The following is a 13,066-nucleotide window of genomic DNA, read 5'->3' as shown; positions in this document are numbered from 1 at the left end:
GTCAAATTATTTTTTCAGCTGTTGAGATGACACTGTGATTTTTAAACTTTATTCTATTGATATAGTGTGTTATATTAATTTCTCTCTGTATGTTGAACCAGCCTTTCATTCCTGAGATGATCTTATTCATGGTATATGATCCTTTTTATATGTTGGTGAATTCATTTTGTTAGTAATTTTTGAGGATTCTTTTGTCTGTGTTCGTATGAGATATTGATCTGTAGTTTCCTTTTTTTGTGATGTCTTTGATTTGGTATCAGGATAATGCAAGCCTCATAGAATTGTGTCCCATAGGTCTCTGTTTATTTCCTTTGATTACTTTCTATTTATACCAAGTAATCTTAATTGACCTGTCTTTAAGCTTACTAATTCTTTGACCTGCTCAAGTCTGCATTTGGGCATACTTTATATCTTTTAGTTGATGGTCTCTGTTTGAGGACACATTTTTCTCATACTTTAATTCTTTAGAAATGGTTTCTTTGAGTTCTTTGAATGTACTTATGATAACTGATTTAAGTCTTTATCTAGTAAATCTGTCTTTCTGTCTAGTAACGTCTGGGCTTTCTCAGGGACAGTTTCTGTAAACTATTTTTTTCCCTTTGGGCCATATGTTCCTGTTTCTTTGTATTTCTTATATTTTTTGCTATTGTTATTGAAAATTGGACTTTTTATCAAAACAAACAATTTTTTATTGAAGTATAGTTGATTAGCAATGTTCTATTAGTTTCAGGTGTACAGCAAAATGATTCAGTTATACATCTATCCATCTATCTCTCTGTACACATATGTCTGTTCTTTTTCAGATTCTTTTCCATTATAGGTTATTACAAGATATTGAATATAGTTCCCTGTACCATACAGTAGGTCCTTGTTATCTGTTTTCTATATACTAGTGTGCATCTGTTAATCCTAAACTCCTAATTTATCCCTCCATCCCCTTTCCCTTTTGGTAACCATAAATTTGTTTTCTATGTCTGTGAGTCTATTTCTGTTTTGTAAATAAGTTCATTTGTATCATTTTTTTTTAGATTCCATGTGTAAGTGATATCATATGATATTTGTCTTTTTCTGTCTTAGTTCACTTAGTATGATAATTTCCAGGTCCATCCATGTTGCTGCAAATGGCATTATTTCATTCTTTTTATGGCTGAGTAATGTTCCATTGTATGTATATACCACATCTTTTTTATCCATTCTTCTGTTGATGGATATTTAGGTTGCTTCCATGTCTTGGCTATTGTAAATAGTGCTGCTATGAACACTGGGGTACATGTATCTTTTTTTCTTTTTTAATACTTATTTATTTGGCTGGGCCATATCTTAGTTGTGGCATGCAGGATCTAGTTCCCTGACCAGGGATCGAACCTGAGCCCCCTGACTTGGGAACATGGAGTCTTAGCCCCTGGACCACAAGGGAAGTCCCTGTATCTTTTTTTTTTTTTTTTTTTGCGGTACGCGGGGCTCTCACTGTTGTGGCCTCTCCCGTTGCGGAGCAACAGGCTCCGGACGCGCAGGCTCAGCGGCCATGGCTCACGGGCCCAGTCGCTCCGCGGCATGTGGGATCTTCCCGGACCGGGGCACGAACCCGTGTCCCCTGCATCGGCAGGTGGACTCTCAACCACTGTGCCACCAGGGAAGCCCCCCTGTATCTTTTTGAATTAGTTTTCAACTTTTCTGGGTATATGTCCAGGGGTGGGATTGCTGGATCATATGGTAACTCTGAAAATTGGGTATTTTAAATAGCACAATGTGTCAACTCTGGAAGTAAGATTCTCTCTCACCTTTGTGCTTTGTTGTTGTTGCTGCTGTTTGGTTTTTTTTAGTGACTTTCTTGGACTAATTCTGTAAAACCTGTATTCTTTTGTCATTTGTGGCCACCAACGTCTCTATTCAGTTTGCTTAATGCTTAGCTAACGACTGGATAGAGATTTCCTTAAAATTCCTTGAACTAATAATCTCCCAGCGTTTGTTTTTTTAACTTCTTTATTGGGGTATAATTGTTTTACAATGTTGTGTTAGTTTCTGCTGTATAACAAAGTGAATCAGCTATACGTATACATATATCCCCATATCCCCATATCCCCTTCCTCTTGCGTCTCCCGCCCACCCTCCCTATCCCACCCCTCTAGGTGGTCACAAAACACCGAGCTGATCTCCCTGTGCTATGTGGCTGCTTCCCACTAGCTATCGGTTTTACATTTGGTAGTGTATATACGTCCATGCCACTTTCTCACTTTGTCCCAGCTTACCCTTCCCCCTTCCATGTCCTTAAGTCTACTCTGTATGTCTGCATCTTTATTCCTGTCCTGCCCCTAGGTTCTTTTTTTTTTAGATTATATATATATATATTAGCATACGGTATTTGTTTTTCTCTTTCTGACTTACTTCACTTTGTATGACAGACTCTAGGTCCATCCCCCTCACTGTAAATAACTCAGTTTCATTTCTTTTTATGGCTAATATTCCATTGTATATATGTGCCACATCTTCTTTATCCATTCATCTGTCGATGGACACTTAGGTTGCTTCCATGTCCTGGCTATTGTAAATAGTGCTGCAATGAACATTTTGGTATATGACTCTTTTTGAATTATGGTTTTCTCAGGGTATATGCCCAGTAGTGGGATTGCTGGGTCATATGGTAGTTCTATTTTTAGTTATTTTAAGGAACCTCCATACTGTTCTCCATAGTGGCTGTACCAATTCACATTCCCACCAACAGTGCAAGAGGGTTCCCTTTTCTCCACACCCTCTCCAGCATTTATTGTTTGTAGATTGTTTGATGATGGCCATTTGGACTGGTTTGAGGTGATACCTTACTTTAGTTTTGATTTGCATTTCTCTAATGATTAGTGATGTTGAGCATCCTTTCATGTGTGTGTTGGCCATCTGTATGTCTTCTTTGGAGAAATGTCTGTTTAGGTCTTCTGCCCATTTTTGGATTGGGTTGTTTGTTATTTTGATATTGAGCTGCATGAGCTGCTTGTATATTTTTCTCCCAGCATTTTTAAGGCCTCTGTGTATGTGTGTGTGTGTGTGTGTGTGTGTGTGTGTGTGTGTGTAATGGATTATGTTTTAAGTGCTCTAGCAGCCAGTTTACAACTCCAACTTATCCTAAACTTCTTGCTCATACAGAGACTCAAGATAACCATAGGTGAGAGAGTAGACCTTATCGAGTCTTCCCTAGATGTATGCAGCTCTGAAAATGCACATGGGTTTCTGGATTTCCAGGAATACGCTGGAGCTTTTCAAAGACCCCTATGGACATCTCATTATCCAGTTGTTCTTTTTAAAATTTCTGGTTAGCCCCAACTGTTAGCGCCAACTGTTAAAGTATCCTCAGGTAGCTGTGATATTAAACAATTGCCACTAATTGTATTTGACAAATAGTCAGTGGGTAGAGGGCTCTTCACAAAAAGCAAGCTCTGATTAGGTCAAATAAAGACAATCCCTGAAAATGGAGCTTTTTAGTGAACTGCCAGACAGGTCAAATAGTGATAGTTTTCTAGAAATGGGGCTTCTGGGGAGCTCCAAACCCATTTTACTTCCTTCGGTAACAATTTAGCTGCTGTTTTTCACATCTATTGTAGTTGTGAGCCTGTTGGCTTTCAGTGCTGCTGAAGAGCTAGGGAGAGGGTGATGGGCACAGGTTAAAATGCCATAAGGCTCACTGTCCTTGCTGAGATTCAGCCATTTTTCTTCAATAAATGCTCCTTGGATTGTTGCAAGCCTTTGGTGATTTTTCAGAGTTCTAAAGAAGTTTATTTTGACAGTTATACAGGGTTCTCATTGCTTTTATGGAGGAGTATATTTCAGAGGTCGCCCTCAATCTGCCGTTTTAAGATCAGTTGATTGTATGTTTGGTTTTTATAGCTATATGTCAGATTATCACACACTTAGCAGCTAAAACAACCCCCAGGTATTATGTTATAGTTTTTGTAGGTTAGAAGTCCTGGCACAGAGTAACTGGGTCTTACAAGGCAGAAATCAGTGTTTTGGTTGGACTATATGTTCTCTTCCTGAGCCCAGGGTCTTCTTTCACACTCATTCAGGTTGTTGGCAGAATTTAAATTGTTGTTGTAGGACTGAGGTCCCTGTTTTGCTGCTGGCTGATTCATCTCAGCTCCTGGAAGCCACCTTTAGGTCTAAACCATGACCTAGAAGCTTACTTTCTCAAAGCCAGTAGGAAGAATATTTCTCCAGCCTGTTAAGCTTGAGTCTTATATAACCTAATCATGGGAGTGAATATCCTATCATATTCACAGGACATTCTCAAAGAAAGGGGAGTATATAAAGTATATTTACTAGGAGGTGAGATTCTTGGGGGCCATCTTAGAATTCTGCCTTCGTTAGGCTTAATTGTGGGCTTTTAAGCATTTGGCTACAAAAGATATCATTTCCAGCTCTACTTCATTTGTCTAGAACTGTTTCATATAAATTAATCTAATATAATCTTTACAATAACCCTCTGAGATAGGCAAGGACGGTGTTCCTAATCCCATTTTAGAGCTGTGAACCAAAAGGCTCAGAGAGATTATATGATTTGCTCATGGACACACAGCTAGTGGGGGGCAAATTAATTCCTCAGACTCTAGGTAGAGTGCCCTCTGCCCTACCCCATACCTGTTCAGTCCTTTGAGTTTTGTTACATGGCAATGAGGATGTTAGTACCTGAGGCTTCTTTAAGGGACTTTGTCTCTGAAACAGTCTCCCTCTGGGCTCCTGTATCTCCTGCATGTGTATTTGGGAAGAATACCTGAGCATAGAAAATAGTATTAACCAGGAGTTTTGATAAAATGGAGCTTTCAGGGGTGAATTGCAATTTAAATAGCTGAAAAATTCCATTTACTTCCAGCAATGTATTCTGAATGCTCCCTCTGGTCCAGCTCAAGGGGAGCAGACAGTCATCTCCTGCAGAAAGTAAATGGAATTTTTTTTTTTTCTTCAAAGGGCCTTGAAATCAGCAGTCTCGAGGCTGGCAGTGGGGCCTCAGTGAAGACGTCATCAGAAGGAACAGCAGAAGGTTCTGAAGGTAGCCAGGCATCGAACAAACTCACTCTCACTTGAATTTGATGATTTTGCAAGTGGTAGAAAAAATTAACCATTTAAGACCAGCTTTCCAACCTTCCTTTACTTAATCTCCTGGTTCAGTATATCCAATCATTTAAAAGATGATGGGGTTTCATTAGTTCCAATTCAACCCTTTTAATTATTCTGTGTCTTTCTACAGCAATGCACATGGCTGTTTGTAGACTGCATTAATCAATCCTCCAAATTTCTCAGGGCAGCAGAGATGGGATATTGGTTCCCTCTCCAGATTCCTTTTACCTGGGCCCTGTACCAATTCCCCAGCTGCTGGGAGAAGGTGGTTCTCACCTTCTAGAAAGGCCAGCCCCCTTGCCTCAAAGTGGCAGTAACTTGGGTGGCTTTCATGCTCCAGAGCTCCCTGTGTGGTCGGGCTGAGGCTGGATCCAGCTGGGACCACATATTTGCTTAGCTGCCTCCCCTGCCCATCCTTCTTCCTGTACTTCCTGTCTCCTGAGCGCCCTCCACATTCACTGAATATAATTCAGTGAATCACATTCACCCAAATCACTGTCTCAGGTGCTGCTTCGATGGCAGTGACCTAAGACAGATAGTAAAGAAGTTCTGCTGTACCATTCCAATATCTAAGTTAAAAAAATATACATATGTATGTATGTATATATACATATATATATATATACATCTCCAGGAATTAAAGGCTTTGCTTACAGAAACATCCATTTAAATAATATGGAGGTCATTTACCTCTCAACCTCAGTTATCTGGAATACAGCCACGAATATAGAAAAGGCCTACATGTAATTTAGATAATTTAGATAATTTAGATATTGTAAAATGAAAGGCAGTCTGTACTTTCATCATTGAAAACAAGTGCAGGTTTTGGTGCCTGACAGATACACAAATGAATGACCCCTATTGCATGTACTGGGCAAGCGAGCCTGGGTAAGCTTGTAACCTCTCCAGCTCTGTTTCCTGTCTGTGATACGAGTGTCACTTCACACACTCACAGTGTTTCTGGGAAAACAAAGGGTACGATACATTAAATGGGTTAACAAAACCCAGAGCTTTCTTTTATTATTAAGGTCTTCGTGTAACAGGGAGCAATGCTATTTCATTCTGGTTACAGGCCAGTTTTTGTTTCAAAGCTGAGGCTGAGAGCAGATGCTTTTTCATGCACAAAACAAACAAACACTCACCAGCTGCAAGTAAACCAAAACTGAACTTTGATGTTGTTTCTCACCACACTGAGTCCCATTTGCAGAGGAAGGGGATGAATCGCTAAACCGAGGAGAACGTGGTGGGTTACAGTTCTCCAGGCATGGAGAGATAGGCATGGACAGCAAAGAGAAGCAGGCATTGTCCTGGGCTCCTGGAGTTTGCTGAGCCCCAGGAGCTGGGTCACCCTCATCCAGACAGAAGAAGGGCAGCAAATGTGGGAGGTGGCTCATGTCAGCATTGGTTAAATCTGGGCAACAGGTGATCTATGGATGTTTGTCTTATTCTCTGTAATTTTTTGGAAGTTTGAAATATTTAAAAATGAAAAGTAACATAAGAGTAAAGGTAACAAAGGATTAAATGAGAATGATTAAATTCACTTTGTGAATGAACTAAGCATGGTATAATTTATACTACCCTTAACTCAAATTCATATAAACACACCTTGTGCATGCATGTGGATTTCTATACATATATGTATATGTCCCTCTATATCTTTTTACATAACATATATAATCATGTATGATTTTATATATATATATATTTTTTTTTTACACACATGATTTTAACTGAATCTTCTACCAGCTTACATGGCATCTGTCCCAGGTTAGTGAGTGAGGAAATGCTTCGTTCCTGTGTCTCCTCTACAGATGTCTATTTCTCCTCAGATTTCAGGTTAGCTTCATAGCCTCAGTTCTTTGATGGGTTTAAGAAAAGTTGTTAACTTGCAGCTTGTCCATCTTTTTTCATGTTGTAAAGATTGGAGCAATGTTCATTCCAGTTTTCTCTATCTCTGAGCTGAAACCAGAAGTCTCTGGTTTCACATTAAAATTAATTAATTAATTCACATTAAAATTGTGAATCTAAAAATGTGCCCTGCTCGCAGTGGTTGAGAGTCCGCCTGCCGATGCAGGGGACACGGGTTCATGCCCCGGTCCGGGAAGATCCCACATGCCGTGGAGCGGCTGGGCCCGTGAGCCATGGCCGCTGAGCCTGCGCGTCCCGAGCCTGTGCTCCGCAACGGGAGAGGCCACAACAGTGAGAGGCCTGTGTACCGCAAAAAAATAAATAAATAAATAAATAAATAAAATAAAAATGTGCCCTGCTTTAGAAAGCTTTCCTCCTTTGTTTTAAACAGTTGTTGTTATTTAGTTTCCTTTCCGCAGGTTTCTAGTGAAGTTGAACCTCTGTTCTGCTCTTCATCGGTCATTTGTAGCACCCCGCCCCCCTGCCAGATCCAGTGTGGTCCGGATCTACTCTTGGGAGTCCTGGGAGGGAACCTGGGGGTGCCAGACTGGGAGGAAGGTGTGGTGGGTGATTCTGGGAGGCAAGAGAATTGATGTAGGTGGTTCCTAGTTCCAATCATCGGCTCTTTCCTTAGGCTTTATTCATCTCTGGGGCTAAAGTCTCTGCAACACTCCCCTCCATTCCTCCAGGGCATGAGCTGTCCACTCCAGGATCATGTATTTTAACTAGTACTTCATTCTCTACAGAGACTCAAGCCAGAAGAGCTTCAGAATTGGACCCTGACCTTCTGTCAGGGAAAGCAGCATCTAAGGCAGAGTGACGAAGCCAGGATCAGTCAGGGTCCTGGGAGAAGACATCGCCTTCAGGTTAGTCATGCTCAAGGAGAGTTCAATTGAGAGATTATGATGCTGTGAGTGTGTATAAGGAAACCCTGATGGAAGAAGCAATACCAGGGCTATTAAGAGCAAGGTTCCTTTCTCACCCCAAGGTCTGTGGTATATGGAGCAGGGACAGAGGGGGCCTGTATGGGGAAAGCTGAGTGACCTGAGCCAGACCCAAGGCGGAGAGAGGTGGCCAGTTCCAGGCGCGACTGAGAATAAACACCCACCTCACTCTCCTCCCTCCCTCTTTCTTCTGCTGGTGTTTAAAATTGGCCAAAGCCAATTAGAAGCCAAATGGCAAGGGAGCCCATTGATGGCTTCTTTTTTTAATTTCTAATTTTAATTTAATTTTTATTTATCTATTTATTTTTGGTTGCATTGGGTCCTCGTTGCTGCATGTGGGCTTTCTCTAGTTGCGGCAATTGGGGGCTACTCTTCATTGCAGTGCATGGGCTTCTCATTGCGGTGGCTTCTCTTGTTGCGGAGCACAGGCTCTAGGTGTGCGAGCTTCAGTAGTTGTGGCATGTGGGCTCAGTAGTTGTGGCTCGCAGGCTTAGTTGCTCCACAGCATGTGGGATCTTCCTGGATCAGGGCTCGAAGCCGTGTCCCCTGCATTGGCAGGTAGATTCTTCACCACTGCACCACCAGGGAAGTCCCCCATTGATAGCTTTTCCAGGTCAGTCTCTTGGGGCACAGAGAAGATGCAGAGAGGACCTGGGAGGGTCAAGTGAACACATCCAGCATGAAAGCCATGGAGACCACACCTCAGTAGGTATTCATATGGCTATTTAAGAATTTCTGAATTAGACCAAAATACTGGATAATTATTATGCTCTCATAATTCAATCACTTCTTTGTGTTACCCTATACTATTATTACCTCCACAAAATCCAAGGCAGAGAGTGATTAATAATGTGCCCCAAATTATATAGCTAGAAAGACTGGTGAGAAAAAGTTTATACAACTCCAAAGTCCTTGCTTATGACTACCACACTCTACAAATTTATTCGACCCTTTTCTTGGGCAATCCCTTGGAGCCAGACTCTTCTCCCTCAACATTCTAAGGAGCCTTTCTGACCTCGTCCTTGCCTTTCCTTCCTCTCCGAAAGAGTCACTTGTCACAGCTTCAAGAAATTGGGCTCAGGCACTAACAGGCAGAACCAGACCAGGCAAGGCCACCTGGTATGTAAGCAGGGCACGTGGTGGACAGACAGAGCCAGGGAATCAGGAACAGGGAAACAGCAGAAAGGAACAGAGAGACCAGATGCAAACATTTCGCCTACAGCCTGGAGGTCAGCCCAAGGGGAAGAGAGATAAGGGTGGCAAAGGTCACAGGTGAGGTTGGCACAGCTCCTTAAGAAATGGGTGAAAGATGAAAGTGACTTTGCTTTCATCCAACAAAAGCAGCTAATACTTTTACAGTGCTTTAGTGGTTAAAGCAAATTCCCACATGTTTTACTAGATGATGTTTTATTAGACTGTGGGCTTCCTGAAGGCAATGCCTTTTCATTTTGTTATCCCTACCACGAAGCAAGGTTCTGGGCACCTAGTAGCCAATATCAGCAAACACTTGTTAAATAAATAATTGTAGATAGAGTAAAATATGGAATTCTGAGGGGTTTGGGAGCCCATAACATCAGGAACATAATTCTGGTTTTGTTGACTATTGAGTGAGAGTCCTTGGGGATCTAGTCTTTGGGAGCTTTAGTGTGCTGGTCCATGAAATGAAAATTTAAAATTCATACATTTGCAGGGTTGTTGGGAAGTTATACACACACACATACTATACACAAAATGCTGACATACTGTATGTTTTATATATATATATGTATGTATGTATACACACACCCAAACACACTCATACACAGTCAGCACCACTTTTACATCTATCTAGCAAGGTAACCATGACAATATGATGACAGTGACCATGATAAGGAAGGAGTAACTTCCCATAGGGGTGTTCCTGTATATTTGTTTGCTACCTCCATTATTTGAACAAGTTTATTTCCAGCCAGCTCCATCTAAGCAACAAATAGGTCTTAAGCTACCCACTTGAGAAAAGAGCAGATGAGAAATCTGTGTGGGTGGCCGGGTGACCTCTGTTATTAAATCAACACAGTAGGGCAGGCTCACTTTCCCCTACATATATACTGTTCTAAAGGAAGGTCTAAAAGCCACGCCACCATGTCCTCTCAGAGGTAAAAGCTCTCGCTGCAGGGGTTTGCTGAGTCTTCCTAAGCCTGGGTAACACTGGGCCATGAGCCAGGAGCTTAAATAGTTCTCTAGGTTAGCTGTGATTTAAAAAAAAATTTTTTTCCCTGTCAACCTTTCTCAGTCTGTAAAAGTTAGAATCCTTTTGGCTTCGTCCTTCTCATCATTAGAGGTCCATACCTTTACTCTCATCTCCACACCTCCCACCCTTCATTCCACCAACATCTATCTGTTTAGTGGTAAAATTGGTTAAGATGGCATTTAATAGAAAGAACAACGACTGACTCCCCCTCACTCTCCGTACCAGCTGCCTCGCTGATACAAGCACACCCACCTGTGTTCTGACAAGGAGCCTGCAGACAGGAGCTCTCCTTGTGTTCACTGTGCTCCCAGCCTGTGCTCGTCATCTCCTTTGCAACCTGGAGGGCAGGGGAAGGGAGAGGTTGCTGAAATCAGGGGCCATGGAATATAAGACAGCTTTCCTTCAAGGAGTTAGCCAAGCATTTTTTTTTAATGTTTTTATAAAATTCATCAGCTGACAAAGGTACTTGGTCCACGTGCATTATGATGATCTAAATTAACATGAATCACAATCACGAATCCAAGTTGGACTTGAACCAAACTTACCCGAAATGCTCGGCATCAGTGAACATTGCTTTCTGCTGCAAGAAAATGTGCCGGGAGTGCTCTGTTGAGAATTCCCCGTAAAGTACCTTCAGTAACATTCACCCAAGTGATCTTCTTCCCCCTCCTCCTGGATTCCTTGGAAGAGGAGCCACTTCGGATTCATTGAGCCTCTGGTTAGCACTGATATTCTGAGGGGCACCGAGAAGGAGGTACCCTTTCACTTCCATGAGGACAGGAATCTCAGCCTGGAGCCCATCAGTCTCTGCAAAGTTCTGTGAATAATGTTCATGAACCATCTGATATTTAGGCAAAGTTTGTATCTATCTCTTCTGTGGGCTTCTTTTTTTTTTTCAGAAAATTTTCCATATCTTTCAGGAGATTCCCATGGTTGTATGCATCCTCTAAAATTTTAAGAGCCACTAACATAAAGTGTTTATTGAAACATTCTGTAAATTTTGCACAGTATATTCTAGGCAAAATTCAGAAGGAAAAATTAAAAAACAAACAAACAAACCTCCCTTTCTTCCTGGCTATTGGGATTCTCACTCCTTTCCCAAAGGTCAATGAAAGAACTGTGTCCAGAGGCACTGTGACACAGCGAAGGAGTCGTGGTAGGGAAGGCTGTGTTGTAGCCAAGACTCTAACACCAGTTGGCTTTCTTAGTCTGTGTAGTCTCCGCAATACTAGCTGTGAAGAGGTTAAAGGAGAATACTTCCCCTCAACCCCTGCCACACAAATACAGCCTGGAAAGGACATGCTGATTACACAGAAAGTTTGGTGGCTTCCGTGTACTCCAACAAGCACACCCACCAAGTGTGCAAAACCAGAGAGTTAGTCTTAAAGAACGGTCCATTAGCAAGGTTCTATTTGTGTCCTACTAGTGAATTTTTGCAAGTCCTTTCATGCCCCAACCTGTTTTCTCACCTGTTCAATCCAGGTGAGTCTACTCACCTAACCTACCTTTAAAGGGTATAATAGTTAAATGATAGAGCTGAATCACCAAGGAAGAAACGATGTATGAAAGAACATCGAATCGTAGGTATGCTAGTCTCCATGGAAAGAATCTGATTGTTCTGAAAGGGCAACTCTGACGAAAGTAACAGGGTAGATGGCTTCCAGGAAGAAGAAACTAATGGGTAAGGTAGTAAGGGACTTGTTGAAAGTGAGTTTGGAAACCAAATATTTTGTATGAATTTGCTCATACAAACATACATACTGCTATAAGAGTTTGAAGATTATTATGTGTGTCTGATGTGCAAGGGGACCAACCAGTAGTGTGGATTTGGACCAGATGTCAATTCAGTGATCATTGTGAAAAACCCTGTGGACCTTTTGTATTTTGCTGTTAGCTTTCTGGACACCAGCCTGGACACTCAAGACCCTGAGGTCCCCTAAAAACATATCCCTGGGCTCCAAGCCCACTGGGCAACCACTCTTCTACATTAACCATATCAAACTGTGTGACTACTTCATGTGTCATTAACTTGCAGACTGAAATCTTTCTTTCTTCCTTCCTCCCTCCCTCCCTCCCTCCCTCCCTTCCTTCCTTTCTTTTTATTTTTGGCTGTGTTGGATCATCGTTGCTGTGCGCGGGCTTTCTCTAGTTGTGGCGAGCGGGAGCTACTCTTCGTTGTGGTGTGTGGGCTTCTCATTGCAGTGGCTTCTCGTTGTGGAGCATGGGCTCTAGGCACACAGGCTTCAGTAGTTGTGGCCTGTGGGCTCAGCAATTGTGGCTTGTGGGCTCTTGAGCGCAGGCTCAGTAATTGTGGTGCACGGGCTTAGTTGCTCCGTGGCATGTGGGATCTTCCTGGGCCAGGGCTCGAACCCATGTCCCTTGCATTGGCAGGCAGATTCTTAACCACTGTGCTGCCAGGGAAACCCTGAGACTGAAATCTTTAATAGTAATACTACAAGTAACAAGGATGTACTGTGCTAGGTACTACTTTATGTTCTTATAGTTATTCTTCACAAATACTCTGCCAAGTAAATATAATAGATTTGTTGGAAGTAGGTTAAATCTGGTCGATAACAATCAGGAAATAGCTTTGCTTGTCTCCCTATCGCCTTCAAACTCGCTGGTGTATTGGCTTTCTCCTTCCCCTGATGGCATATCAGGGAGACTCTATAGCTTCCTGGTCACTTTCAAGTATTAAAACACACAGTCGAATCTAAAACATAATTTAACCTACATCCAGTTTAAAGCTTCTCCTCACTGCCCTGCTCAGGCGTGTCCAGACAGTTAGGTAAACCTATAGGGCGCCTGGTGTGTTCCTCAATTCTCCTTGCTGCACCTCTTACCTGATGCCCCTAATTGCTGATGGATTTTCCAAGGTTAGGGG

General features: G+C 42.1%; 1 protein-coding gene across 4 annotated transcripts in view; it reads left to right on the top strand.

Moving 5' to 3' along the window:
* Positions 1-13,066, top strand: part of LRATD2 (LRAT domain containing 2) — a 92,807-nt gene that overhangs the window by 23,539 nt on the left and 56,202 nt on the right. For 3 of the 4 annotated variants that reach the window (XM_027132434.1, XM_027132436.1, XM_027132435.1), the window contains exon 2: positions 7,755-7,874. In XM_027132434.1, coding sequence (XP_026988235.1) covers positions 7,755-7,874 — 120 coding nt within the window. Of the gene's footprint in view, positions 1-7,754; positions 7,875-13,066 lie in introns of those variants that run through there. The other variant, XR_003438355.1, reaches the window with a different exon arrangement.

Source organism: Aethalodelphis obliquidens, unplaced genomic scaffold, assembly GCF_003676395.1.
Source record: "Aethalodelphis obliquidens isolate GAN/ISIS:26980383/991018 unplaced genomic scaffold, ASM367639v1 scaffold41, whole genome shotgun sequence".
Lineage (NCBI taxonomy): Eukaryota > Metazoa > Chordata > Mammalia > Artiodactyla > Delphinidae > Aethalodelphis > Aethalodelphis obliquidens.
This window is presented reverse-complemented; position numbering and strand designations above follow the sequence as displayed.